The sequence below is a fragment of the Hemicordylus capensis genome, chromosome 4, assembly GCF_027244095.1.
Source record: "Hemicordylus capensis ecotype Gifberg chromosome 4, rHemCap1.1.pri, whole genome shotgun sequence".
NCBI classification, from domain to species: Eukaryota; Metazoa; Chordata; class Lepidosauria; order Squamata; family Cordylidae; genus Hemicordylus; species Hemicordylus capensis.
This window is the reverse complement of record NC_069660.1, coordinates 280,482,767-280,505,710: the sequence shown is the minus strand read 5'-3', so window position 1 is coordinate 280,505,710 and position 22,944 is coordinate 280,482,767. Positions and strand designations below refer to the sequence as shown.

Genomic DNA, 22,944 nt, shown 5'->3' with positions numbered 1-22,944 from the left:
GCTGATTACGTGCTAGGCAGAGGGGCTCTTCTCAGTGTAGGATCCTCTTTCTGAGCAGAGCCAGCCCTGGACTCAAGTAATCAGTCACCCCTAGCCATGGTGCAACCTAGCATGGGGGAGAAGGTTTAGCAGAGGGATGGAATGGAGGTTTATGAGAAAAGTGATATAGAGCTTGGACAGATGTTGCTGCTTTTGTTTTTGTGGCTACTTGGGTATCAGGGCTAGAAGGTTGCTAGAGGGAACCTTAAAGGCAGTGCAGTCAGCTTGGGGACCATAGTGACAGGACAGTTAATCATAAGGACAGCTGATACCATACTGGGTGGAGAAGATGTCTAGTAGGTAAAGTGGTATCTTTTAAGGATCCGTTTCTGTGGGTTTCAGTGTATGTGAGGTTTGAGTTACACCAAACTCCTAATAAACCGAATAGTTTGAAAGTGTACATATGTCTATATATTTGTTGTTTAAAGCTTTTACTCTTATTAATATTGCTTAACGTGTTTTGTGTCTTTAAAATATTGCTTCTGGTTTTTATTATTAGAACTGGTCCAATTTGAAAAGGAGTCTTTTTTTGGAAGGGTGGTATATAAATCAAATAAATAAATACATTTAGGTGGGCCAAATCAGAATGAACTTTTATTGTAGAAAATATGTGGCTACCAAGCAAATATTAGGTCATTATCCCTTTTTCTTGCTGTGTTGTATAACATCTTTACTCTTCTTCTTCCTGCAGTAGACGCATCATTAATCTTGGTCCTTTTATGCTGATTCCGGAGGAGCAGCCGGCACAGCCTGCAATACCCGTTCAGCCAGAAGGCACGAGAGTGGTGTGTGGGCACTGTGGAAATACTTTCCTAGTAAGTCTAGCCAACACCGACCACATAAAGGACCAAATGCCCTTCTGAATTTTGTGAGCATGAAAGCATTTACAAGGCAACAGTAGCTAGCTACCGAGGCACTCTGGTTCACCCGAAAGGACCTGCCCTCTTCCATAAAATATTGGTTACAAAACTCTTTTAGGATATCCAGCCTGTGCTGAGTTTGCACTTGGTTTAATCTTGCATGTATCCAAGGGCACCATGAGCCTTTAGAAATCTCAGAATCTTGCCCTTTACCCTGAATTCTCTTCCTCCCTTGTTCCCCACCACTCAAATCAGACATGGTGTCCCCATCTGGAAAAATGTCATCAGTAAGTTAATTTTAGTTCATTTTAACAATACTGCTTGCAAATTAAGTTTCCCATGGATCTTTGTGTGCCCACAGAGCTTCCATGTGCTGAAGGGCTTCGTTCTCATTTGCATTAGTTGAGGGGGTTAATCTCCTGCTAACTGGGTAAAGAGGTACCTTTTCCTTCTGCATACAAGTATGCAGGTGCTCCTCCCAGAGTGGCCTCAAAGGGAATACCTTGCAATGCTCACACATGTAGTCTCCCATTCAAATGTAAACCAGGATGGACCCTGCTTAGCAAAGGGGGCAATTCATGCTTGCTGCCACAACACCAGCTCTCTTCCCTGTTGTGATTGTGAGCCTCCTTGGGACTGCGACAATACATTCATTTTATTTACTACTATGAGAACTTTTTTTTGTTGAAAAGTGGTATATAGATATTTCTAATAATAAGAACTCTGTGAGCACAGCATTTGAGATTAGAGCCCTTTCCTACTTAGCACTGCTGTCCCTTCTTGGGTCTTAGTATGTGCAACTAGTAATGCTGCAATAGCAACAATTATAGTTATGGTTAACTTCAAACTTGGTTAACTTCAAACTTGTAACCTTATATTACCAAGTTGTATGTCAAGTGGTCTTTTCTTCTCCAATATGCAATATTCTAATATTTTACTAGCTACTGTGGGCACTCTGAAAATAAGAAATAATAGTCAAAGAAACTTTTTGAATATGGTAATATCAAATGAAATAAATATTTCAATATGCTCAGGGTGGTGTTTTGGGTTTTTTTTAGCAGATGACACCCCCCTCCCCCCACACTTTTCATTTACCTTCTTTCTATGCTATTAAGTTTGTAAGGAATAATGTTGAAATGTCTTAATAGAACAGGGTTATGCCACTGTCGTGTCTTTTGTTAAGATTCACATGATTTTTAAAATATGTTACCTGGGGAATAGAGAACTGCCCAAGAGTACAAGAATAATAGCCTTCTGAATGACATCAATTGCTGCTGTTGCTGTTTGTAAACAGAGCTTATACTACGTCAGATAACCTTGTAACTAACAAGTCATGGGAAATCATTTGGCAAGGAAATCCCAAGCTACAGAGTCTGACGATGTTACTCACAAAAGGGCATCCCAGTGATGGAAGAAGACAAGAAATAAAGTCTGAATGAAGTATGAGAAGTGAAATATTTTGCTGTGAGAGAACATCAAGTTCTCTAGTGACATGGAGAAAAATAAACATTGTTTTTAAAGGCTGGCATTTTTCTCAACTCTCTCTCTCTCTCTCTCTCTCTCTCTCTCTCTCTCTCTCTCTCTCTCTCTCTCTCTTTCTCCCCCTTCTCTCTCTCTCTCTTTTTAACAGTGGATGGAATTGAGGTTCAACACTTTGGCAAAGTGCCCACATTGCAAAAAAATGTGAGTTCCATCAAGTGCTTTTATGAATTCTAGCATTTTGGGGAAATATGTTTATTTCAAATATTAGCCCTCAATCCATGGGCAAAACCTTTTTTTACATCTGAAAATGTTGATAATGAAAATCATCTGACCCTTCCCTCTGCATTTCTCACTCAAGGGCTGTTGAAACCTTCTTGCTTGATGAAAATGCTTTTCACCCAAGCATTCTTGCTTGGATGAAAAGAAACAGACTCTCTTTTTAAAAAGGTGGCTGATATTAGGGATGTGCACAAATCACAATTCAGTGCGATTCAAAGTCCATCCCCAGCACCTTTACAATGGAAGAGAGCGAGTGAATACCTGCTCCTCTGCCACTCACTGCCACTTAATCAGCGGTGCTTCTCCTCCTCATTGTGCCCTGGCGGCATGTGAAGATAGCTGGGAGGATTCAGGAAGTGGTAGCGAGCAGCAGAGGAGCAGGTATTCACCCACTCTCCTCCTTTTTAAAGGTGCCAGGGTTTGTGCTTCGAATCACGATTCATGCACACCCCTAGCTAATATTAAGAAGCTACACAAGAGACTACATTCATTCTCTCTCTGCTGTGTCCAGCAGTGAATCCTCCAACCCAGAATGTTGTGTGGCCACAAGTTCCCTACTCTGGGTTTGCTTCAGTCTTTTGCCAAGTTGGTTTTATAGCTACCTGGAACAGATCAAATCACTGAACGACTACAGGAATCCGAATGTCTTCTGTGTCCTTTAAGCAGCTTAGAGCTGGGAAATAAGTGAACCTCCAGTACAACTTAAAATATTTACACACACCATCTTTTAATATCTGTACTACAGAGATTCTAGTAGTGTTCTGGTTTGAACAAGCTACACATAAAGTTAGTGCATGGAGAATAAACAGAAAACCAGTGGCTGCACAACATTTCAGGTTGGAGGGTTCTTGGCTGAACACAACTCTATGTGTTGTGGTGGGGGGCCTCTTGCAGCATTTATGGCGTGTGCAGTTCAGAGATAAAGCTAGTAGTGGGTGCACTGCAGGGATATTGGGAGACCAGGCAACAGAAGTTGCAGCATAAACAAAGCGGGGGCAGACTGGTGCTTAGTTAGGTATTTCTAGCATAAAGTAAGTGCTGCAACTCCTTCCACATTTTGAAACCATATAAAGGGAGGAAAGGAACAAAAATAGGCAAGGAAACTGAAGAGTACCAATGCTATTCTTAATAACTGGGTTTGCTATTTTAATAACTGGGCTTGCTTCCTGTATGTAGTATATAGGGAACAGACTCTTAACCAGATCTGGAGTTGCTCCATTAGAATCACTGGCATTATTTCAAAGATGGAATATACTGTAGGAATCTGCTTTATATTGAGTCAGACCTTTGTTCCATCTAGCTTAGTGTTGTACACTGACTGGCAGTGGCTCTCCAAGGTTTCAGGCAGGAGTCTCCCCCAGCCCTAGCTGGAGAATCCAGGGACTGTGAACCTGGGACTTTCTGCATGCAAAGAAGGTTCCAGGTTCATAGCTTCTGCCATGGAACTATAGCTCCAAGACTGCTGTTTTAGAAGCTTAGTGACTCAAAGCTGGTTTTAAAAATACCTATGGCATTGCTGTGTGCATTGAAAACCTGTGGGGATGGGTGTCAGTCAAATTTGTGCTATCTTGAAGAAGGGAAAATCTTCCCACTAAGACCTAATAGTACCAAACCACATGTTGACTTTTTCAATTAACTTGCACTCCAACTTTCCTCCAAGGAGCTTAGGCTAATGTACATGAGACTATCCCTCTCTGGTTTGTGTTCTGAATAACCATACAGATTAGATTAGACTGAGACAGGGACTAGCCCTGGTTCCACCCAGTGAGCTTCTGTGTGGCCTGTGAAGAAAAGTGACTCTTAATTGTGATCTGCAGGAGTTGGATTGAAACCTCTTTGCACTTCAATCACGAATGCATTTTACAAACAACCTTATGGGACTGAATTTCTATTATCTGATATGCCGGGGACAGAGTTGGACACAACCCCAGACCTTTTCATTGAACTGGTTTCACAGAGGGAAAAACAATCATCCTGTCAGACATTTTGATAGATATATAAGATATAAAAGATGTATAAAGCAGCTCTAAATATCTGTAGAATCCTCTGATCACCCTGTAGAGAGAAGTTTCATTCATTTTAGTGATGTTATGGACTAGCTGAAAAACTTGAGACCTGGGGCTAAATGCTAGGTTGGGGAACTTTTGTCTTTTGAATAGTTGAAAATTCCTTGTGGTGGTAAAGCTGCTTAGCCAGTCAGTTTGAAAGCATTCCATCAAGTGTGTGTATTTAAAGGGTTGGGGGGGGAGAGTCTAAGTCACATGCTAGGCATGTGGACCCTACTTTTGGTTAACCTGAGCCTTGGAGCTTCTGGCCAGTCACATGATAGCTGACTGATTTGTGTTAGATATTATTTCTGCTATGAATTAGGACAAATATAGCTAATATATACAAATGGAGTTATAGCAGGGAAGGCACTGGTTTTCTTTCACAGTGGTCACAGAATGTGATGCATAAAGTTCAAATAGTTTGCGTTTCAAAACCTAGCATCTGTCAAGTACAAATTGCTGTTAATAAAATTGAATTCATTTCTGGAGAGGCAGGGAGAATTCACCCTTTAATTATTTTCTTGCATATTATTGTATTCCTTATTCATGGTATTTTGATGAAATTAAAGATGTGCCTTCCATCTTCTCATGTGTTTTCCTGCTTATAGTATTCAGTGAAGGAAAATATCTTTGAATATTTTCCATGTGATCTTTTACAGAGTGAACAGACTACAGATTATTTCTTCAATTTAATATGTAGAATAATACATTAATATATAGAACAACATAAAACTTGTCACCAGATAGTCTGCTACAGAACTAATAATTATGGCTGCAACATTTGGCCCCTGATTTAATCAGACAACATATCATTTTGTTAAAACTTTAAATCTGTTTATGTAATAGTTTTAGCATTAAATAATATTGTACACTTATAAAAACAGCAGATGGCAGGCAACATCTTGAGAAGTATATTTTTCTCTCTCACTGACAACAAATACCTCCTCTAAAGTGATGCCTGCTATAAATGTGTATAATCTAAAAGCAAGCATGTTGACACATGTGAATATAATAGAAAAACAAAGGTCACATCTCTAGAGATGTGCAAATCGATTCAAGCTCAAATTGGGGTGATTCAAGTGATTGAACTGAATCACTAAAATTAAGGGCCTGACTCGAGTTCAAATCAAACCAGCCCTGATTCGAGCTCAAATTGATATGAGTGGCAAGTGCCGTTTTGGAGGGCTGTTTTTCTCTTGCTAATTGCCAGTCAACATTCAGCAATGACCAGCCAGATGGTGAACACCATCTTGTTTTGTTTTGTTCGATTTCTATACCGCCCTTCCAGAAATGGCTCAGGGCGGTTTACACAGAGAATGAATAAATAAATAAGATGGAGCCCTGTCCCCAAAGGGCTCACAATCTAAAAAGAAACACAAGATAGACACCAGCAACAGTCACTGGAAGTACTGTGCTGGGGGTGGATAGGGCCAGTTACTCTCCCCTTGCTAAATAAAGAGAATCACCACGTTAAAAAGGTGCCTCTGCCAAGTTAGCAGGGGTTCCAATGGCTGCTCTGACTCCTTGCCCCTGACTACAACATCCCCTCATGCAGCACCTTCAGCAGGTGAGTGGTAGTGCAGGGAGGTTGTGTCTGCACACCGGATGTGCAGGGACGTTGTGTCGGAGCTGCTGCGCGCTGCATTTAACTGCAGATCTGTGGGACAGTTCCAGTGGGAGACACGCTGCTTTCCTGTCCCTCACAGTGCACTGGTGGGGGCAGGAGAGTGAGGGGACATCTGATGCCCCTCCCATGCAGCAAAGCACAGGTGGGCTGTGCTGCATGTGGAGGTGCTGGACACTTACCCCATAGAAGATGAGCTGTCTGAGGCCATGGATCGCCAGGTAAGGGGGATGGCTGTCCAGGCAGCCAAACCTTTGCAGTGGGTTCATGGTCACCAACAATGCCACCAACATAACTAAGGCAGCCGAGGTCAGTTTGTGTCCATCTGTTGTATGGCATGCACGCTGAACCTGGTTGTGTGGGATGCACTTGGCTTTCTGGTGCTGCGGCCAGGTGAGACATCCCTGCTGCAGGAGCTGGGCACTATCCTGCTGCTTTCTTCCATCGGAGTAAAAAGAGTAGGTGGATGTTCAGGAAGAGGCAGCTTGGACTCCACCTGCCTGAACACCTCATCCCTCAGGATGTTCTGACCCGGTGGAACTCCACCTTTCTCTTCCTCTGGCGCCTGCAAGAGCGAGAGGTGGCCACCCACACCCTGGCAAGGAGATGTGGTTTGGAAGTAGGCGACCTATCCAACCAGGACTGGGCACTCCTTTCTGAGGTTGTCTTGGCACTTGAGCCATTTTTTCTTGCCGTGAACAGCTTGTGTGCCGAGACAGCAATACTGAACCAGGTTTTGCCCACCGCTCTTCTTTTCCAGACCACGCTGACCACTGGGGAAGCAATTGCCTTGGCAGGTCTGCTGAGGACTGGAGTGGTGGATCGGCTCAGCAACCCCTTGGGTGCATCGGCAGTGCATGTTTTGTCCTGCTTATGTGATCCAAGGATGAAGGGCAAACCTGTCACCCCTGCCCAGCTGGAGGGATCTCCTGGTTAGAGGTTAGGCAAGGAGAGGATGCTGGAGCACCTACTAGTGCACAGTCTACCCCTAGCAGCAGTAGTATTGCTGCCACTTCCCATTCCAGCACCATAGTGTCCTTGGTAGGGCCAAGTGAGCTGGTGGTTTCACCTCCGCATTCCACCCTGTGTGGAGGGGTTCCTTGGTGCCTTGCCAGGGGTACAGGAGGAGCTCACTGAGCCCTGCAGCTGTGCTGAGCAGTGTGTGCTTCAGGAGCCGGTGGCAGGCCAGGAGACGGAGCTGCTCCAGTCTGGCCAGACTTGGTGGCGGTTGCCAGATGGTTGGTCTTGTGCCCACCAAGCAGCATCCAGAGCGAGAGGGTGTTCTCCCTGGCTGGGGGAGGGGAGGCATGGTGACACCCCATCAAGCACACTGACATGGTGGAGCAGCTGGTCTTCCTGCAGGCCAATCTCCCCCTGCTGGGCTATCCTGAGCTGGCCATGGAGCGTGAGTGACTCATGGTCACCCCCACCCACTGCAACACCACTGGCAGCTCACTCCACCCTGATCAACCCCAAATGTGTCACAATCTGTCTGTTGGTGCTGCTGACAAGGCGGATACACATGCACACCACCACCAGGGCCAATGAAGAGATGATGGATAGGTGCACTGCCCCTTTTGTGTCAGGCTGCCAGCACCAATCTGAGGCCCTGGTGCTATCCAGACGCAGGGATGTGCTCTGGGGAAGAAGAGAAGAAGACTTTTTCTCATGGGAAGAGTATAACAACAATTTATATTTTCAACAAAAGTTTCCGAAGTGGTTTACATAGAGAAATAATAAATAAATAAGATGGATCCCTGTCCCTAAAGGGCTCACAGTCTAAAAAGAAACATAAGATAGACACCAGCAACAATCACTGGATGTACTGTGCTGGGGCTGGATAGTGCCAATTACTCTCCCCCTGCTAAATAAAGAGAATCACCATGTTAAAAAGGTGCCTCTTTGCCCAGTATAAGCTTTGTTCCTTGTCAGACCATTGATCCATCAGGCTGTGACTGCTCTGTCTTCCTGACTCTCTGTGGCAGGCAGGATGGATGGAAGGAAGGAAGGTTTGATTTTGTGGTTTTCTCAGCACTATGTATAATATGCTTGCTGCGCTATTGCATGTTGTTAACTATCTGGTTTGCTGGATCTCAGATTGACAAAGGCAGAACTTGGGTGCCTGCCTGCCGTCCTTGAATTGTGGTTTGTCTGTGAGATGGTATTGTGATGAGAAATGGACAGTGGCAGTTCAGATCTATGCGTCTGTCTGTAATATTTCTTGGTGATTGCTGTGATGAGCTCTATGTCTGGCCTTGAGAGTAACCTGTACTTCACACTCTGGTCTTCACTGCTCTGGTCTGCTCTGCAATCTGTCTTCTGCATTGCATGTACTCAGTCAAAATGTGGCTGAAGATGATGCTATTCTAATTGAGCTTATGGCTGTGCTTAAGCTGCTAAGGGTGCTGGCTGCTACAGGTGCTGCTACAGCAGCAGTTGCAATGCAGAAGTAAGGAGACATAATTCTGTCTGATAGAGTAACTTGCCAATGATGTTACTGAAGTACAGGCACTGTAGCTGGCAGTGGATTCTGGGTCAGTGATTCTTTTTTGGCCATGTTTGGACTGTGTGGCAGAATGTAGTGTTCTGTGTTGAGAGGGAATGTGTGCTTCTGTTCTGCAGTGTTTTTCAAGGCAGGGTTGCAAATTTGTGCACTCTACGTGCTTCAGCCATAGGGAACAATGGGGAACCTGAATCACCCCATTGTTCCCCATCGGCAGGTCCTAAGGGCACCAAAATAGGTTGGGTGGTACGGCGTGGTGGGTGCTACCTACCACCCAACCCACAAAAGAAATGGGCAGGCGAGTGATTTTTTTAGGGGGGGAAATTAACCTTTCCAAAAAAAAAACACACAAAAAAACCCATAGGATCCTATGGATTTTTGGGGGGAAGGGGACAAGGTTAAATTGCCCGCTTGCCCATTTCTTTTGTGGGTCAGGTGGTAGGTAGTACCCATCATGCCCTGCCACCCAACCCACTTTGGTTTCCATTGGACCTACCCATGGAGAACAATGTGGTGATTCGAGTTACCCATTGTTCTCTAAGGCCAAATCATTCTAACTGATTTGGGTTTTCATCAAAACAGTTGGCAATGGTCACTGTTTTGACAAATTGATTAGAGTATTTTGCTATTCTATTTGAGCTCGAATCAAATCATAACATACAATTCATGCACATCTACACATCTCTTTTCAGAGATTCATGCACATCTTTCCACATGTCTACACATATCTCTTGTGGTAGCAAGCATGCACTGTCCCCTTTGCTAAAAAGGGTCTACCCTGGTTTGCATTTGAATGGGAGACTACATGTGAGCTCTGTAAAATATTCCCCTTAGGGGATTGGGAAGAGCATCTGCATGCTTGCATGCAGAAGGTTCCAGGTTCCCTCCCTAACACCTCCAAGAAATGGCTGCAACAGACTCCTGCCTGCAACCTTGGAGAAACCACTGCCAGTCAGTGTAGACAGTACTGAGCTAGAGGACCAATGATCTGAATCAGTATTAGGGGTGTGCACAAATTGATTTTTTTGTTTCGATTTGTACCTGAATTGAAACACCCCCAATTTGTTTTGGGTCTGAATCTGACCCCCACCCCCGAATCACACCTGATTCAATTTGTACCCTAATTTTTCTGAATCTGATTGTATTTGGACAAAAAAGGGCCCGAGAGCAAAGGGGGAGTGGTAGTGCCCAATGGGTGGAAGGTACCACCCAAATTTCAAAGAAATTGGGCAAAGGACTGATTTTTTTTAATGAATTCTTGAAGTTTATGCGTCTTTAAGATTTTTCCCATAGGGAACAATGGGGATTCCAGCAAACGCATAGCTTCATATTGCGGGCACCAAGGTGGCCCAGAGTGGGGTGTGTTGGGTGGTAGTGCCCAGTGGGTGCAAGGAAGCTACCACCCATATTTCAAAGGAATTGGACAAAGGGCTGATTTTTAAAGAATTTCTGAAGTTTGCGTTCTTTGAGGCAGATTCGGGGCAGAAGAGTGGGTCGGGCGGTAGTGCCTCAATGGGTGCCTGCCATCACCCATATTTCAAAGGAACTGGGCAAAGGGGTGATTTTTAAAGAATTAATGAAGTTTGAGCATCTTTAAGCTTTCCCCCCATAGGGAATAATGGGGGGAATCCACTATCTTCTGCTACCAGAGAATCTACACTCAGAATACCTCAGAAACAACAAAACCCAGTACCCCATGGACTTGTGGGTATGGGGTTGGTTGGCACCCTATGTGCACTACACTACCGCTAGCTCTGGGCCACCCTGGTGCCCCCCAAGTGCAGTTATGGGGCTGCTGAAACCCCCATTATTCCCTATGGGGGGAAAGCGTAAAGATGCACAAACTTCACAAATTCTTTAAAAATCCGACCTTTGCCCAATTCCTTTGGAATCTGGATGGTGGCAGGCACCCATTGGGGCACTATCACCCAACCCACTCTTCTGCCCCCAAAGGTCCTTTTCGGCCCCGAATCTGCCCAAAAGATGCACAAACCTCACAAATTCTTTAAAAACCAGCCCTTTGCCCAATCATTCTGCTATATGAGTGGTAGCTTCCTTACACCCACTGGGCACTACCACCCCCTCACTCTTCTGCCCCAAAGCCCCTTTTCTGCCCCCTTTCTGCCCCAAAGATGCACAAACTTCAGAAATTCTTTAAAAATCAACCCTTTGCACAATTCCTTTGGAATCTGGGTGGTAGCCCGACCCACTGTGACACTCCTAGGAGGCACTCACAGGCAGAAATGGGCACTGTCTGTCCCCCTTGTCCCATAGGGTGGATGCAACACACATCATCATCAGCAGCAGAGCTTTGCAAAGAACAAGGTTTCCAAAGGCCATGCACAACCACTGTGTCATTCACCACATCCATTGTGTCCCACCATCTCCCCCCCAAGAAATGCAATTGATCTACACACAACAATGTGAAACAACAACAATGAAATGCACTGTCGCACGCACCCCCTCCCAATGCAGAGTAACAGCAGCAGCCAGCAACAAGCAAGCAAGTAAGTTAGTGCGATATCACAGAGGCAGCAGACTAGGGCCAAGAACAACAGCATCAAATGTGCCCTGCCCTTTCCTCCCCCAAGCATTTTTCATCCACAATTAACAGACACAGCAACATCTGTGGCACCTGGCCATAAAAGCGGGCTAACTAAGGAAGGGTGCAAAAAACAACATTCTGCCAGTAGAACAGCGAGGTCTGGCCCCTCTCCCACCTACACAAGTAGAGTGATAACACAATTTTTGGTGCATTTTTTGACATTTCTACGACAGATCAGAGCCTGTGGCACCAGCACAACCTATTGTAGATGCAAGCAATCTAGTTTGAATAAAAATGATGATGATGCTAGAAGTCTCAATATGACCTAATCTTCATTGCAAAGAAGTCCAGAGAGAGAGAGAGAGAGATAACCTGTCTTGTGCCCATTCATGAGGTCCTCAAAATACAGGCACAACAAACCATCCAAGGCATTTGAATTGTTTATACACACACACACACACACACACACACACACACACACACACACACACACACACAAACTAGGAAACAGATGCAATAGGGTACAGATATAGTATAACTAGGGATTGGGAACAGAATAGATACAGTATAACTAGGGAGGATACAATAATAACTAGGGAAGATACAATAGGCTGCTGGGCAGAGAATGTTAATACTGATATATTATGGGGCAGAGGGCTGGAGGAGGACAGGCTTCTGTTTTTTAAAAATGCCCCCTGCAAAATCTTTGGAATGGTAAGAAAGACAGAATTATTTTTTAAAACCATGAGGCTATGCTACCTTTCTAACCACCACTAGTACTAGCTAACGGGGATTCCTCCCACACAGAACCCCTGTTTAAACTTCTTCTAAACTAAACAACACACAACCTTTTAAATTCAATTGCAACCCAAATCCTCCCTCCAAACAGGAGAAAACCCCACGAATACAGAATTCCAGAGGGGTGTGTGTATTAGAGAGAAAATAGGGTACACTTACTAAGTCTAGGGCTTCACCCAGTTGTCTACTTCTGTGGTCTGGTCTCTGAGACAACTCTTTCTTCTTCAGTCTTCTTCTTGACTTCTCCTTCTTCAGATTTGGGGAGGGGGGGCTGGGGCAAAAGCCTGGAAAATCGGGGGGGGAGGGGTGGCTGGCTGGTGGCCCCAGGGGCTAGGGCTGGTGCCTGCTGGCACAGACAGGCAGTGATTCTCTGTCTCAAAGGGGTTAAAAAAGGATTCTTCTCAGGATTCAACAAATAAATAAATTAAAAGCAATGCAGCAGAGATTAATTTTAATCCATTCCCAGGCTGGTAGCCACACTAGCCAGCAGAGGCAGGCAGGCAGGCTGGGTGGGAAGGCTGGGCTCAGGCTGGCAAGGCAGAAGGCAATAGGCATAGGGGCAATAGCATGGTGGCAAGCAAAGCAAGCAAGGTTCTCTCTCTCTCTCTCTCTCCTCCTATGAGTATGAGGCAGAACAAGGCAGAATGGCTGCTGCCTCTTTAAATCTGAATGAATGTATGAATGAATCCCTCCTTGAACTCCCTCCCTCCCACCCACCCTTGCTCCTTCTTCGGCCCTTTCCCTGGCCAGTGTGGGGTCAGTCAGAAGTGGCAAGAGCCAAAGGAGCCAATCGGGAACAAGGAGGGAATCGTCAGGAGATCAGCCCATGCTTTCGTTCATTGCTCTGAAGGCGGGAAATTCAAATAGATGTCAAACACAAAATGGAGACTGACTCAGAGATCGCCACAAAATGGAGGTCCGAAATAACAAATCTTTTGGAGCCAAAACAGGGGTGATCTGTTTTGTCAACAGAGCTTTCAGAAGATGCAAAAGGGCGATTTGTTTTGTTGACAAATCACCCGAAGTGGCCTGATTCGGGTACAAATAGTTTTGTACCTGAATCGTTTTGCACATCCCTAGTCAGTATAAGGCAGCTTCCCATGTTCCTAATCAGTGGCTGGCTTGTTATGCACACATATCACTTGTTATGCACACTGTGTGAGCATAACAGCAGCACACAGTGCTAGCCCTGATGTTTTCAAAGTGCAGGTGTTCTTGTACAAGAGCACAGCTATTTTCAACGTTCTCTCCATGCTCTGGAATTACTCTCTTACAGTGGAAACATGTCTCTGAGGGCCAGGAGTGTGTTCTACGATAACAGAGTTCTTGCAGAGTATTGGGGAGAGCACTGAAAATAGTCACACTCTTGCACAAGAGTGTCTGCACTTCAAAAGCACAGGGGCTAGCGCTGCATGCCTGCTGTTGTTAGAAGCATGCACACAGCATTAGGATGTCAGCTATTGTCTGTAACCCTATGCAAATTTAATTGACTGATTAATCAACTCAACGGGTGATCAGTCAGGTGACAGACCTATTAATAATACAAATGAATAAGAGCAGCAGCAAATGAATAATAGCTGTATGTATCTGTGGTACGGATCGCAACTCAGTGCTGAGTTTTGAGATATTAAGCACTGGGTTCCTTATGATCCCTGAAAATATCTGCAATGTGTTTAAAGTAACGTTTACAATCATTTAGATATAGGACTAATCGTTTGTTTCTGGAAAGACTGCTAAATTTAAACGTACGTGCTACATGCACAAGAATAGTTTTGAACATAGCTAGCCAGCTAATGAGAATGTTTTCCTGTTCATACTGTGGAGGCAGGAGCTGTGAAATGCAGTCAATAAACCCTGTTGCCCTGCTGTGATTATATGAAAAAACATGAGAATAAATTATTCTTTCGGTTTGTGGGGATAAGTGACTGTCTTCATCTGAGCCATAAGAAGTTTGAAAATCTCTGCTCTCCATTCCCACCCCTATGCGTGGTTACTGCTTGAGTCCATTCACCAAAATGCAAACAACAACTTACAAAATAGTTTGAAAGGATGCCCCTAATATGAGCTTTGACAAAACTTTAGGAGGAAGAGAGGCCTACTGAGGTGGTGACCTGTTATTGCTTGCTGCTATTCTTGCATGTTACATAGACAGTGCTCTTAAGTGGATTAAAAAACTGTAGGAATAATTTCTAATAACCAGTGGTGCATTTCTACTGCTGTGCCACACAAGGTTTAGATTCTGTGCTTTAAATATCCAAATCCTATACCAAACAAAAGTGAATTTTGCAGTCTGCATAAATTATGCAAATTAGGTAGATATGCTTATTAATTCCACTTGCTCTGCGTTCAGTTCAAGGGCTAGTTCTTTGCCTTTTAAAAGTCCTTAATGGCCTGGGACCTGCATACCTGAGGAGGAGTCTATTTCCCTGTATTCCTCCCCACTCATCAAGATGATCCAAGGAGGCTTTCCTCTACATTCCCTCTCCCCATTCTTACTGTGATAAGATCTAATAGTGTGAAAAGCAAGGCTGCCTTTGTGGCCCCTTTTGTTAAAAAAACATCCTCACTTGAGAGAAGTGGACTGTGCCTTTGCTTGGTATTTTTTACCACTAGCTGGAAAGTCTTTTGTTTCCTAATGTGCTTGTAGGTTCTTGCCTACATTTTGTGTTTTAATCTTGTACTTCTTAAATATCTATCTATCTATAATTCTCTAAGATGTACTCATTGCTAATCTTATGCATGGCGGCTCTTGTGAGAGTTTGCGAATGAGCTACCAGGAGGGGCAGAGGAAAGCAGTGGCGGACAGACAGCTGGCGGGGGTGGGTGGGTGAGAATGGGGGAGAGCCAGGAAGGAGTGGGGAAAACTAGAGGTGCAGATGCTCATGCCTGGGCCAGCTAGTAAATAAGTAAATGTGCTGTAACTGAAACTGGAAAGCATGTTGCGGTGCACCTAGGATATAAACTCTGTGTCCTGCTCTTCACAATGAATGATTTCTTAAAGTTCCCCACGGCTCAGAATATAGTAGTCCTTTTCCTATCATGTTGCATGGAAATCATAGCTGTATTCCGTTTTGGAGAAAAGTACTGACAGCTCTCCCAACATGAGTAGTGGCATGATATTGCTCTCTGTCAATGGGGAATTATGACATAACTGCACGCAAGCACCAGTGTGCGGGCCACAGTGATCCCCCAGCCTATTCGTACCATAGATGCAGGGCATCACAAGCCATGTTTTGTCTCTATGGTGAAAACACATGAAGGTGTCATGTCAGCCAATGAAAATCCCATTCTGAAGTTGTCTGATAATCTCTACAGGGTGGGATAGATAAATGGAAACATTGGTTGAGGATGTGCATTTGCATCAAATCCAATATGTGTATACAGTGTGTGTGTGTGTGTGTGTGTGTGTGTGTGTGTGTGTGTACATACACACCTATGGGAAGCAAATACTGTTTTTCATTTTTATGAATCCTCAAAGAGGACTGTCAAAACTGGTTTTGTATTTAATTTTGTACCTGTCAATCTAATTCTGTCATTTGCAGTTCTTCTGTTGGATGTGCGCTCCCACGAAGACGCTGCTGTGCATACATTACCATTGGAATGATATTTATCTTCATTGGAGTTGGTTTAACTGTGAGTAACGTAAGTTTAATATCATCAGTGGTACCCTGCAACTGAATAGAACAGATTCTGTAGACAAGCAGATCCTTTAAAGTTTAGGAATTTTTGCTCGCAATTTGTTCATAAGATGTCCTAAAAAATAAGGAATTGGTAAGCAAATACATAACACAATGTATTTAGAAATGTTGTCCCACATTTCAGACTGTGAGGGGTATCCTGCAGCAATATGCCAATCTCTGAGAGTAAAAATTGGAAAGAAGCTTTTCCGTGACTCCTTCCTGTGGTGCAAACAACATGCGATAGCTGCTGACCCATGTGCTTAAACGAATCCATAACAATTGGGTCTGGCCCAATTATGTCTAAATTGGGAATGGTGGTGCAATTTTAAGAGCCGAAGAATGGTGCATGGGTGCTGTTCTCCTTTCAGTGAGCAGCCTCTCTTCAGATTATTTTCTCCCAGTTGGATTTATTTCTGGTATCCAACCCCAAATGGGAGAAAAAAATAAGAAGGCAGGGGTTGGGCACCTGCCGAAGCCCACACCCCAGCAAGGGGCTCTTTGCCAGCCCCTGACCCTGCTGCTCTTTGCTTCCACTACCTCTTTGCATGCCCACTCCACAAATTTGAGCATTGGTGAGACCCTCATCTCTCCTTGCCCTTTCCCTCTGGGATTGGGCCCAGAGAGAGGCAGTGGCAGGGAAAAGATGGACTTATTCATGGAGGAGGTGCCTTCTATGGCCTTGTCAAATGGACTATAATAGTGACAGAGGAAAAGTTCAGCACTTCTATGTCATGCCCTCTCAGCACTTGAATAGAGTGCTGGGCTAGGACCGGGGAGACCCGAGTTCAAATCCCCATTCAGCCATGAAACTAGCTGGGTGACTCTGGGCCAGTCACTTCTCTCTCAGCCTAACTTACTTCACAGGGTTGTTGTGAAAGAGAAACTCAAGTATGTAGTACACCGCTCTGGGCTCCTTGGAGGAAGAGCGGGATATAAAATGTAATAATAATAATAATAATAATGTGCTGACCCTTGCTTTAGACATGATTGGACTGATCTCCGGACGTGGATGCCATCATCATGTGTAGTTTGGGTAGCCAATCCCCTTAATTTAGTCAGATGGACCATTTCTTTTTAAAGTCCCACTTAGCCTGGAGCCAGGAGATAATACGTGGTCTAAGTAAACAAGGTTCTCCAATTCTCCACAACAACAATGGGGGTGGACTTTTATAAGATCCTTTGTTTGCCAAAAGAACATCTTCAGTACTTTGGATCCACACTATCTTGCCCTTACTGATGTCAGCAATACCTGGTGTTAGGGATGTGCCCAAAGTATGGTTCGAAGCATGGTTCAAGCACATTTAGGACAATCAGAAAAGGAACTTTAAGGGAAAGGAGAGCAGATGTTTACCTGATTTCTTCCACCACACTGTCAGCATTCACATGGTGCCTGCCATGTGCGTGCTGACAGTGCACATGGCTTTTTAGGGCACGTGCCACCCCAGCAGGAAACTGGAAGGGGCGGCCGAGCAGGTAAGCATCTGCTCTCCTTTTCTTTAAGGTTCCCTTTCTGATTTTCCTAAATGTGTTCAAACCGTGCTGAGGACACATCCTTACCTGGTATGCAAGAGAATTGTGATTGCCAGGTTTTCTTGAATCCTCTTCAGTTAGGATCAATTAGCCTCTCTCAGTTGTTATACAGTTGCATGTAACTTTTCATTTTCATCAAATTTGTTCTAAGTTAAATAAATGTTGCTGTAACTTAGACCTTGCTACTTGGAATTAGCCACCTAATGGAGCAGCAGGGAAGTAACTTGCCTAGGGAGCAAGAGGTTGTTGGTTCGAATCCCTGCTGTTATGTTTCCCAGACAATGGGAAACACCTATATTGGGCAGCAGCGATATAGGAATGATGCTGAAAGGCATCATCTCATACTGTGCGGGAGATAGCAATGGCAAACCCCTCCTATATTCTACCAAAGAAAACCATATGGCTCTGTGGTCGCTAGGAGTTGACACAACGACACAACTTTACCTTGACCTTACTTGGAATTACTGTAGGAATTTGTTTCATTAACTAAATACCATAACCCTATGCATACATACTTGAGAGTAAGTTGCATTGAAACATGTGGACGACTGGATTGCAAACCCAAGAATTTAATTACTGCTGGGAAGTCACACACATGCATGCACCTGGCTGCACAACGGCCTCTTCACTGTAAAATTACAGAAACTTATGGGACCGAATCATATGAATCATAGCTACATATAAGACAAAGTAATCTGAGAGGAAGTCTTCAACACAGAATATTGTGCTGTAATAGACTGATAGAAAGGGGGAGCATTGCTGCATTGTGAAAGTGCTATTGAATCACTAGAAAAGCAAGGCCTTCGGGTACAATGGACAGACTTAACAGAACTGAATGGCTTAAACCAGTGTTATGTAAACAAATGCAAAGCTCTGTAAATTCTAAGATTCAGCTAGTTATTGAAAGAAAGTGGGTTCTTTCTTTACTTAAGCACTATAGGAAATTAACAGTAAAAGCTTTTGATTGGCTTACTAATTAAAATCCAATGCTAGGCTTTATCAAGAAATAGATAAAAAGTATTGACCATATTATTATTAATACTACTACTAATATACTGCTTTGAAAATTTATTTTTAAAAGTGGTATATTAGTAGTTTTTAGTAAGTAGTTTACATAGTAATATTAGTAAGTGATTTACGTAGGAAAAATAAATAAATAAGATAGTTCCCTTCTTGGGGGTTCAATGTCATCCCACCGGGTGCAGACGGAGAAGGCAACCTTACTCTGCCTGACTGGGCACCGCTTCCTCTCTCGGGCCTGTCGGGAGATGCTCCTCCTCTTCTGAATGCCGGGGAAGACTGTGACTGGCCCCCAATTCATCGCGAGCCTTCGTCAGTCACAAACGATGAACTCTTGTGAGCTTTGCGGCAACTCTCACAAGACTATGGACCGAGGTCTCGCAAGACTTGCCCCACATGTCAGGGGCTATATAAAGCCAGCCCGGCCAAGGATGAGGGGCCAGTAGTGGAGGAGGGCTGAGAGAGGTCAGAGCCCGAGGACTCCTCAAGAAAAAGAACAGGGCAGCCGCGGCGACCCACCTGTGGAGCTAACAGGCAGTGTCGTCAGAGGCACAAAAAGCTTCCTGTTTGCTAGGGCCAAAGTTCTGAGGCCAAACGGGAACTGGCCCTATAGCCCCTGCCGCCGTGACCCCCTTACATCCCTGACCCGAAAGGGCTCACAATCTAAACAGAAACAAAAGGTAGGCCTGAGCAACAGCCACTGGAGGGATGCTGTGATGTGGTTAGATAGGGCCAGTTGCTCTCCCCCTCCTAAGTAAGAGAACTGCCACTTTAAAAGGTGCCTAATTTGCTCAGTTAGCAGAAGAAATGCTCTACCATATTAGGCATTATATAAAATGAAATAAATAATTATCTCACCTTGAATGTGTTCATGTCTGCCCCTTTGAAGCTACATGTGGCAGAAATAACAACAGTTCTCAAAAGAGAGACACACACTTGGAATTCTACAATGATGGTAATTATATCTCTCCCCCCCAACCCCCCCCCCCAATATGTTAGAGGAATTACGTTCTACAGCAATAAATGTAATGGATAAAATAAAGTTTACAAAAAGTTAATTTAATGCCCAAATTTATCGGCTCACTTTTCAATTTAAAGCAAGATAAGATTCTGGGATAAAGCAGGGTTGGGTTTACCATTGGGTTTAAATGTGTTGTGGAGTAGGGCTCCAACCCAACTAGCACACTGTTTATGGTGCAGTTCTACACTCCACATTGCGCACTTTTAAAATTCTTCCATTGTTCAGGACATAGTTTTTGGTTTTTCTACCATAGATTAGCATATTCTTTGTGGGGAAATTTGAAATTCTGGCAGCTTGTTGAGTATAGAATGCAGAATTATTGAGTTCTCTGAACAGTAATAGATTTTAAATGTGGGTTGGTAGGATAGGGCTGTCTCTGTGTGCCCAAATGAGTTCCCTACAGAGGAAATTTTATACGGATCAGAAAGTTATAAGGACCCCAGTATGATTTTTTCTTTATTTTTCTAAAACATTAAACTAATTGTATATAACTGTTCCACTCAAAGGTCTAATTTATTTTTGCTATTCCTGATTGTCGTCTTTTCTTTTCCTTTATAGGTTGGTACACAAGATTTTGCTAGAAATTTTCATGCCACATATGTTTCTTGGGCTATTGCTTACCTCTTAGGCTTGGTCTGCCTAATTCGAGCCTGCTACTGGGGAGCCATAAAAGTCAGTTATCCAGAGCACAGTTTTGCATAGATTCCTGATGGTAGCATATAGAAAACTGGGATTTCTAGAGGTTCTAATGATATGAGCTAAATAATTTAAATGTTTTTCTTTGATGTTTTTATTCTGTTACAAATAGTTTTAAGGCTGGGGATCCTTTAAGAACAAATGTTCATTGCACTACATTATATGCAAATAGTTTGTTTTGCTGCTAGATTCCCAAGCTCTGAATAATGAAGCTTTGTTTACACAATCGTACACCTGTCTTAAAAGCAGTGTTGAATTCAACTCCAACATACGATATTCTTTTTCCGTATTAAACACCAGTCTGTGCCATTTGGGGATGAGTATGCAAAAGCAAGAAGTGTTTATAAGTGTTTCTACATTTGCTTCACATTTGTATGTACACTTTAACAACTGTATCAAAGTGGCTTGCTTTAAAATTTAAGCAATAAGCATTCTGCTTGAACTGCTTACAGTAACTTTTACCTAAGATCAGAGAGACCTTACTTGAGTATGCATCATTTTTGAAGAGTGGAGCTTTTGTTAGGGAGACATCGTTTGTAAACACTATATACTTTGGAAATTCCCAGTTGAGAGATGCAATATTTTGGTAGTCCAGCTTAAACCGACGTTTATTTATCCATCACTGAAATTCAACTTGGGTAATCTTTCTTTTTCCTTTTTCCTTTTAAGGACCCTGGGACCTTATAGAAATTTTTATCTTTTTACAGGCAAATTCTAAAAAGCCATGATTGGAATTAGGGAACTTATCTCCAGTTATTTGTATGAGTTCCTTTACAGGGTCTAAGTAAGGGAAGTATTTGATATGTTTTATAAATGTAGATGACTGTAGGGTGATGTTGGTTTACCTCTTACTTTGTCTGGATCATGGTATGCTTTCCCTGATGGGAGAATAATTCTCTGGTCATTGCAAAGGGAGATTTATAGCTTTACACTAACTGATGTAAAATGAAAGCAAATGGTTACTGCAATCATTCCTTCAATGTATAGCTGGTCAGTATAACACTGATAACTAATCAAATGATGGGAAAACTGAAGACAGTTTTCTCAAGGTCTGTTCACAAATGGATTATGGGGACCAGTTATTGCACTGCCCATCTCTGAAGTTTTACACAAAGTGTTTTTCTAAATTCTGAAGGAATGCCCTGAGCTGTTTAGATTACAGTAGTCCTTAGATAATGGGGGTCAAGAAAGTAGATTTAATGTGGATGTTTCAGGGTTGTGTATAATATTTTCAATGGTCTATATTCCTGTTGAGGCAAAGTGATGCTTGGATGAGGATTTGGAGCACAATAAATGTATATTTCAAATGAAAGTCTTTGTATGTTAAATGTACAAAAGCAGTAGCTCAGGATTACCATGTACCTTTTCAAATACACTAATAAATATTATTATTCAAAGCTAATATTTCTGGTCTTTTATTAGAGGACCTCTGAACGTCACATGGTGAGCCATGTGGGTCCTGAGTTACTAGCTGTTGGCTAACAACAAGTGATTCTGGGCCCACATAGCAGGCACCTGGGCTCATGAACTGGTGTTGGTCTGCAAAAGATGAGAGTATAATGTATTTTCTGTTCTGAAGAGTAAGGTGGGTTACATTGGCCAATTCCTTGAGCAGGTAGGTTTCAATAATATTTTTGTCATATTCAAAAAAGGAATGAACTGTTGTCCCTACACAGTGCAGATGGTGTACCTTCCTATTGCACTTTCAGTGTGAATGGTTATAGATGCCCTAATTTTGCAATTTGGGAATATTGGCTGCTGTCCAGAGCAACTGCTTGCAGAAGGACATTGCACTCATGCAAAACTGTTGTGCTAGTTAGCTGTGCTAAATCTGGAGCGTCTGCTTCAGAGGTGTGTTACAAGCATGCTTGTGCAACAGTTGCACAACAGTGGCATATCTCATTTGTTTTAATGGGGACATTTGAACAAGAACACTATAGTGCAATTTTGTAAGTCCCCATTTTCTTCTTTGTAGTCTCTATACATCACACACATGGCATTTGTGCCTGCGCAGAGACCAGTCCGGAACCTTCTAGAGTTTTAAAAATAGATATATTTTGGCAGTAGCCCTGCCCCCTTCGTAGCTACTCCGTGGCTGTCCCGCTCTGCTCCTTCAGTTTATCGCCTACCGCTGCAGACTTCAGACCTTCCAAGAGCCTTCATAGAAAGAGAAATTAGAGAGAGGAAGAGAAGCAGTTTGCTGGGGAAAGTATTCCCTCTTTGATTTTGTTTCTTTATTCTGCCTTTCTTATCTCTCTCCCTCCCACTCTGTCCGACCTTTTCATTTTGCGTTTTTATTTTCTCCCCGTCCCCCAACAGTTCCCTTTCTGGAAACTTGCCCTCCTGTTTGATTCAGTTCCTTGCTTTTATCCTTCCATCAGATTTTAGGGGCGTCTTACTGAACCAGAGGATTAGGCAAGCTTCCTCCAATAGAACACGTTGCCTGACAGAATGGAGTCAAATACAAGGAAGGTGTGTGTGCTCCAAAAAGCTTTTTTATTCATGATCATGAAGGCACAGTATAGTCATACAAAAAGTCTGACAAGCACTCCGCCCCCAGGGTACCCAGTGGCTAAATTATATAGATTTTAAAAAGCAAGCACATCAGTAAATCCTACAATGCATGTCTTTGTGAATAAACAAATGTTTTCATGAGGTGCCAACTAGCCTTGTGCACGAGCTACTGTTTGGCCTATCCACCCTCCCTTCTCTTTATCAGTCTTCTGGTCCAGCTATGTTTCTTTCTCTGTTGAGTGGAGAATTTGTCTCAAGACCTTGGCTACATACATACCTTTTGTCAGGCTCTGGTATTTGCTACC

General features: G+C 43.4%; 1 protein-coding gene across 3 annotated transcripts in view; it reads left to right on the top strand.

Annotated features, from left to right (window-relative positions):
• PIP4P2 (phosphatidylinositol-4,5-bisphosphate 4-phosphatase 2) overlaps window positions 1-21,527 on the top strand; it is a 55,974-nt gene extending 34,447 nt beyond the window's left edge. For 2 of the 3 annotated variants that reach the window (XM_053246328.1, XM_053246327.1), the window contains exons 4-7: window positions 731-854; window positions 2,530-2,582; window positions 15,721-15,820; window positions 19,988-21,527. In XM_053246328.1, coding sequence (XP_053102303.1) covers window positions 731-854; window positions 2,530-2,582; window positions 15,721-15,820; window positions 19,988-20,131 — 421 coding nt within the window. In that variant the 3' untranslated portion in view covers window positions 20,132-21,527. The remainder of the gene's footprint in view (window positions 1-730; window positions 855-2,529; window positions 2,583-15,720; window positions 15,821-19,987) is intronic. The other variant, XM_053246330.1, reaches the window with a different exon arrangement.
• Window positions 21,528-22,944: the final 1,417 nt, after the last annotated feature.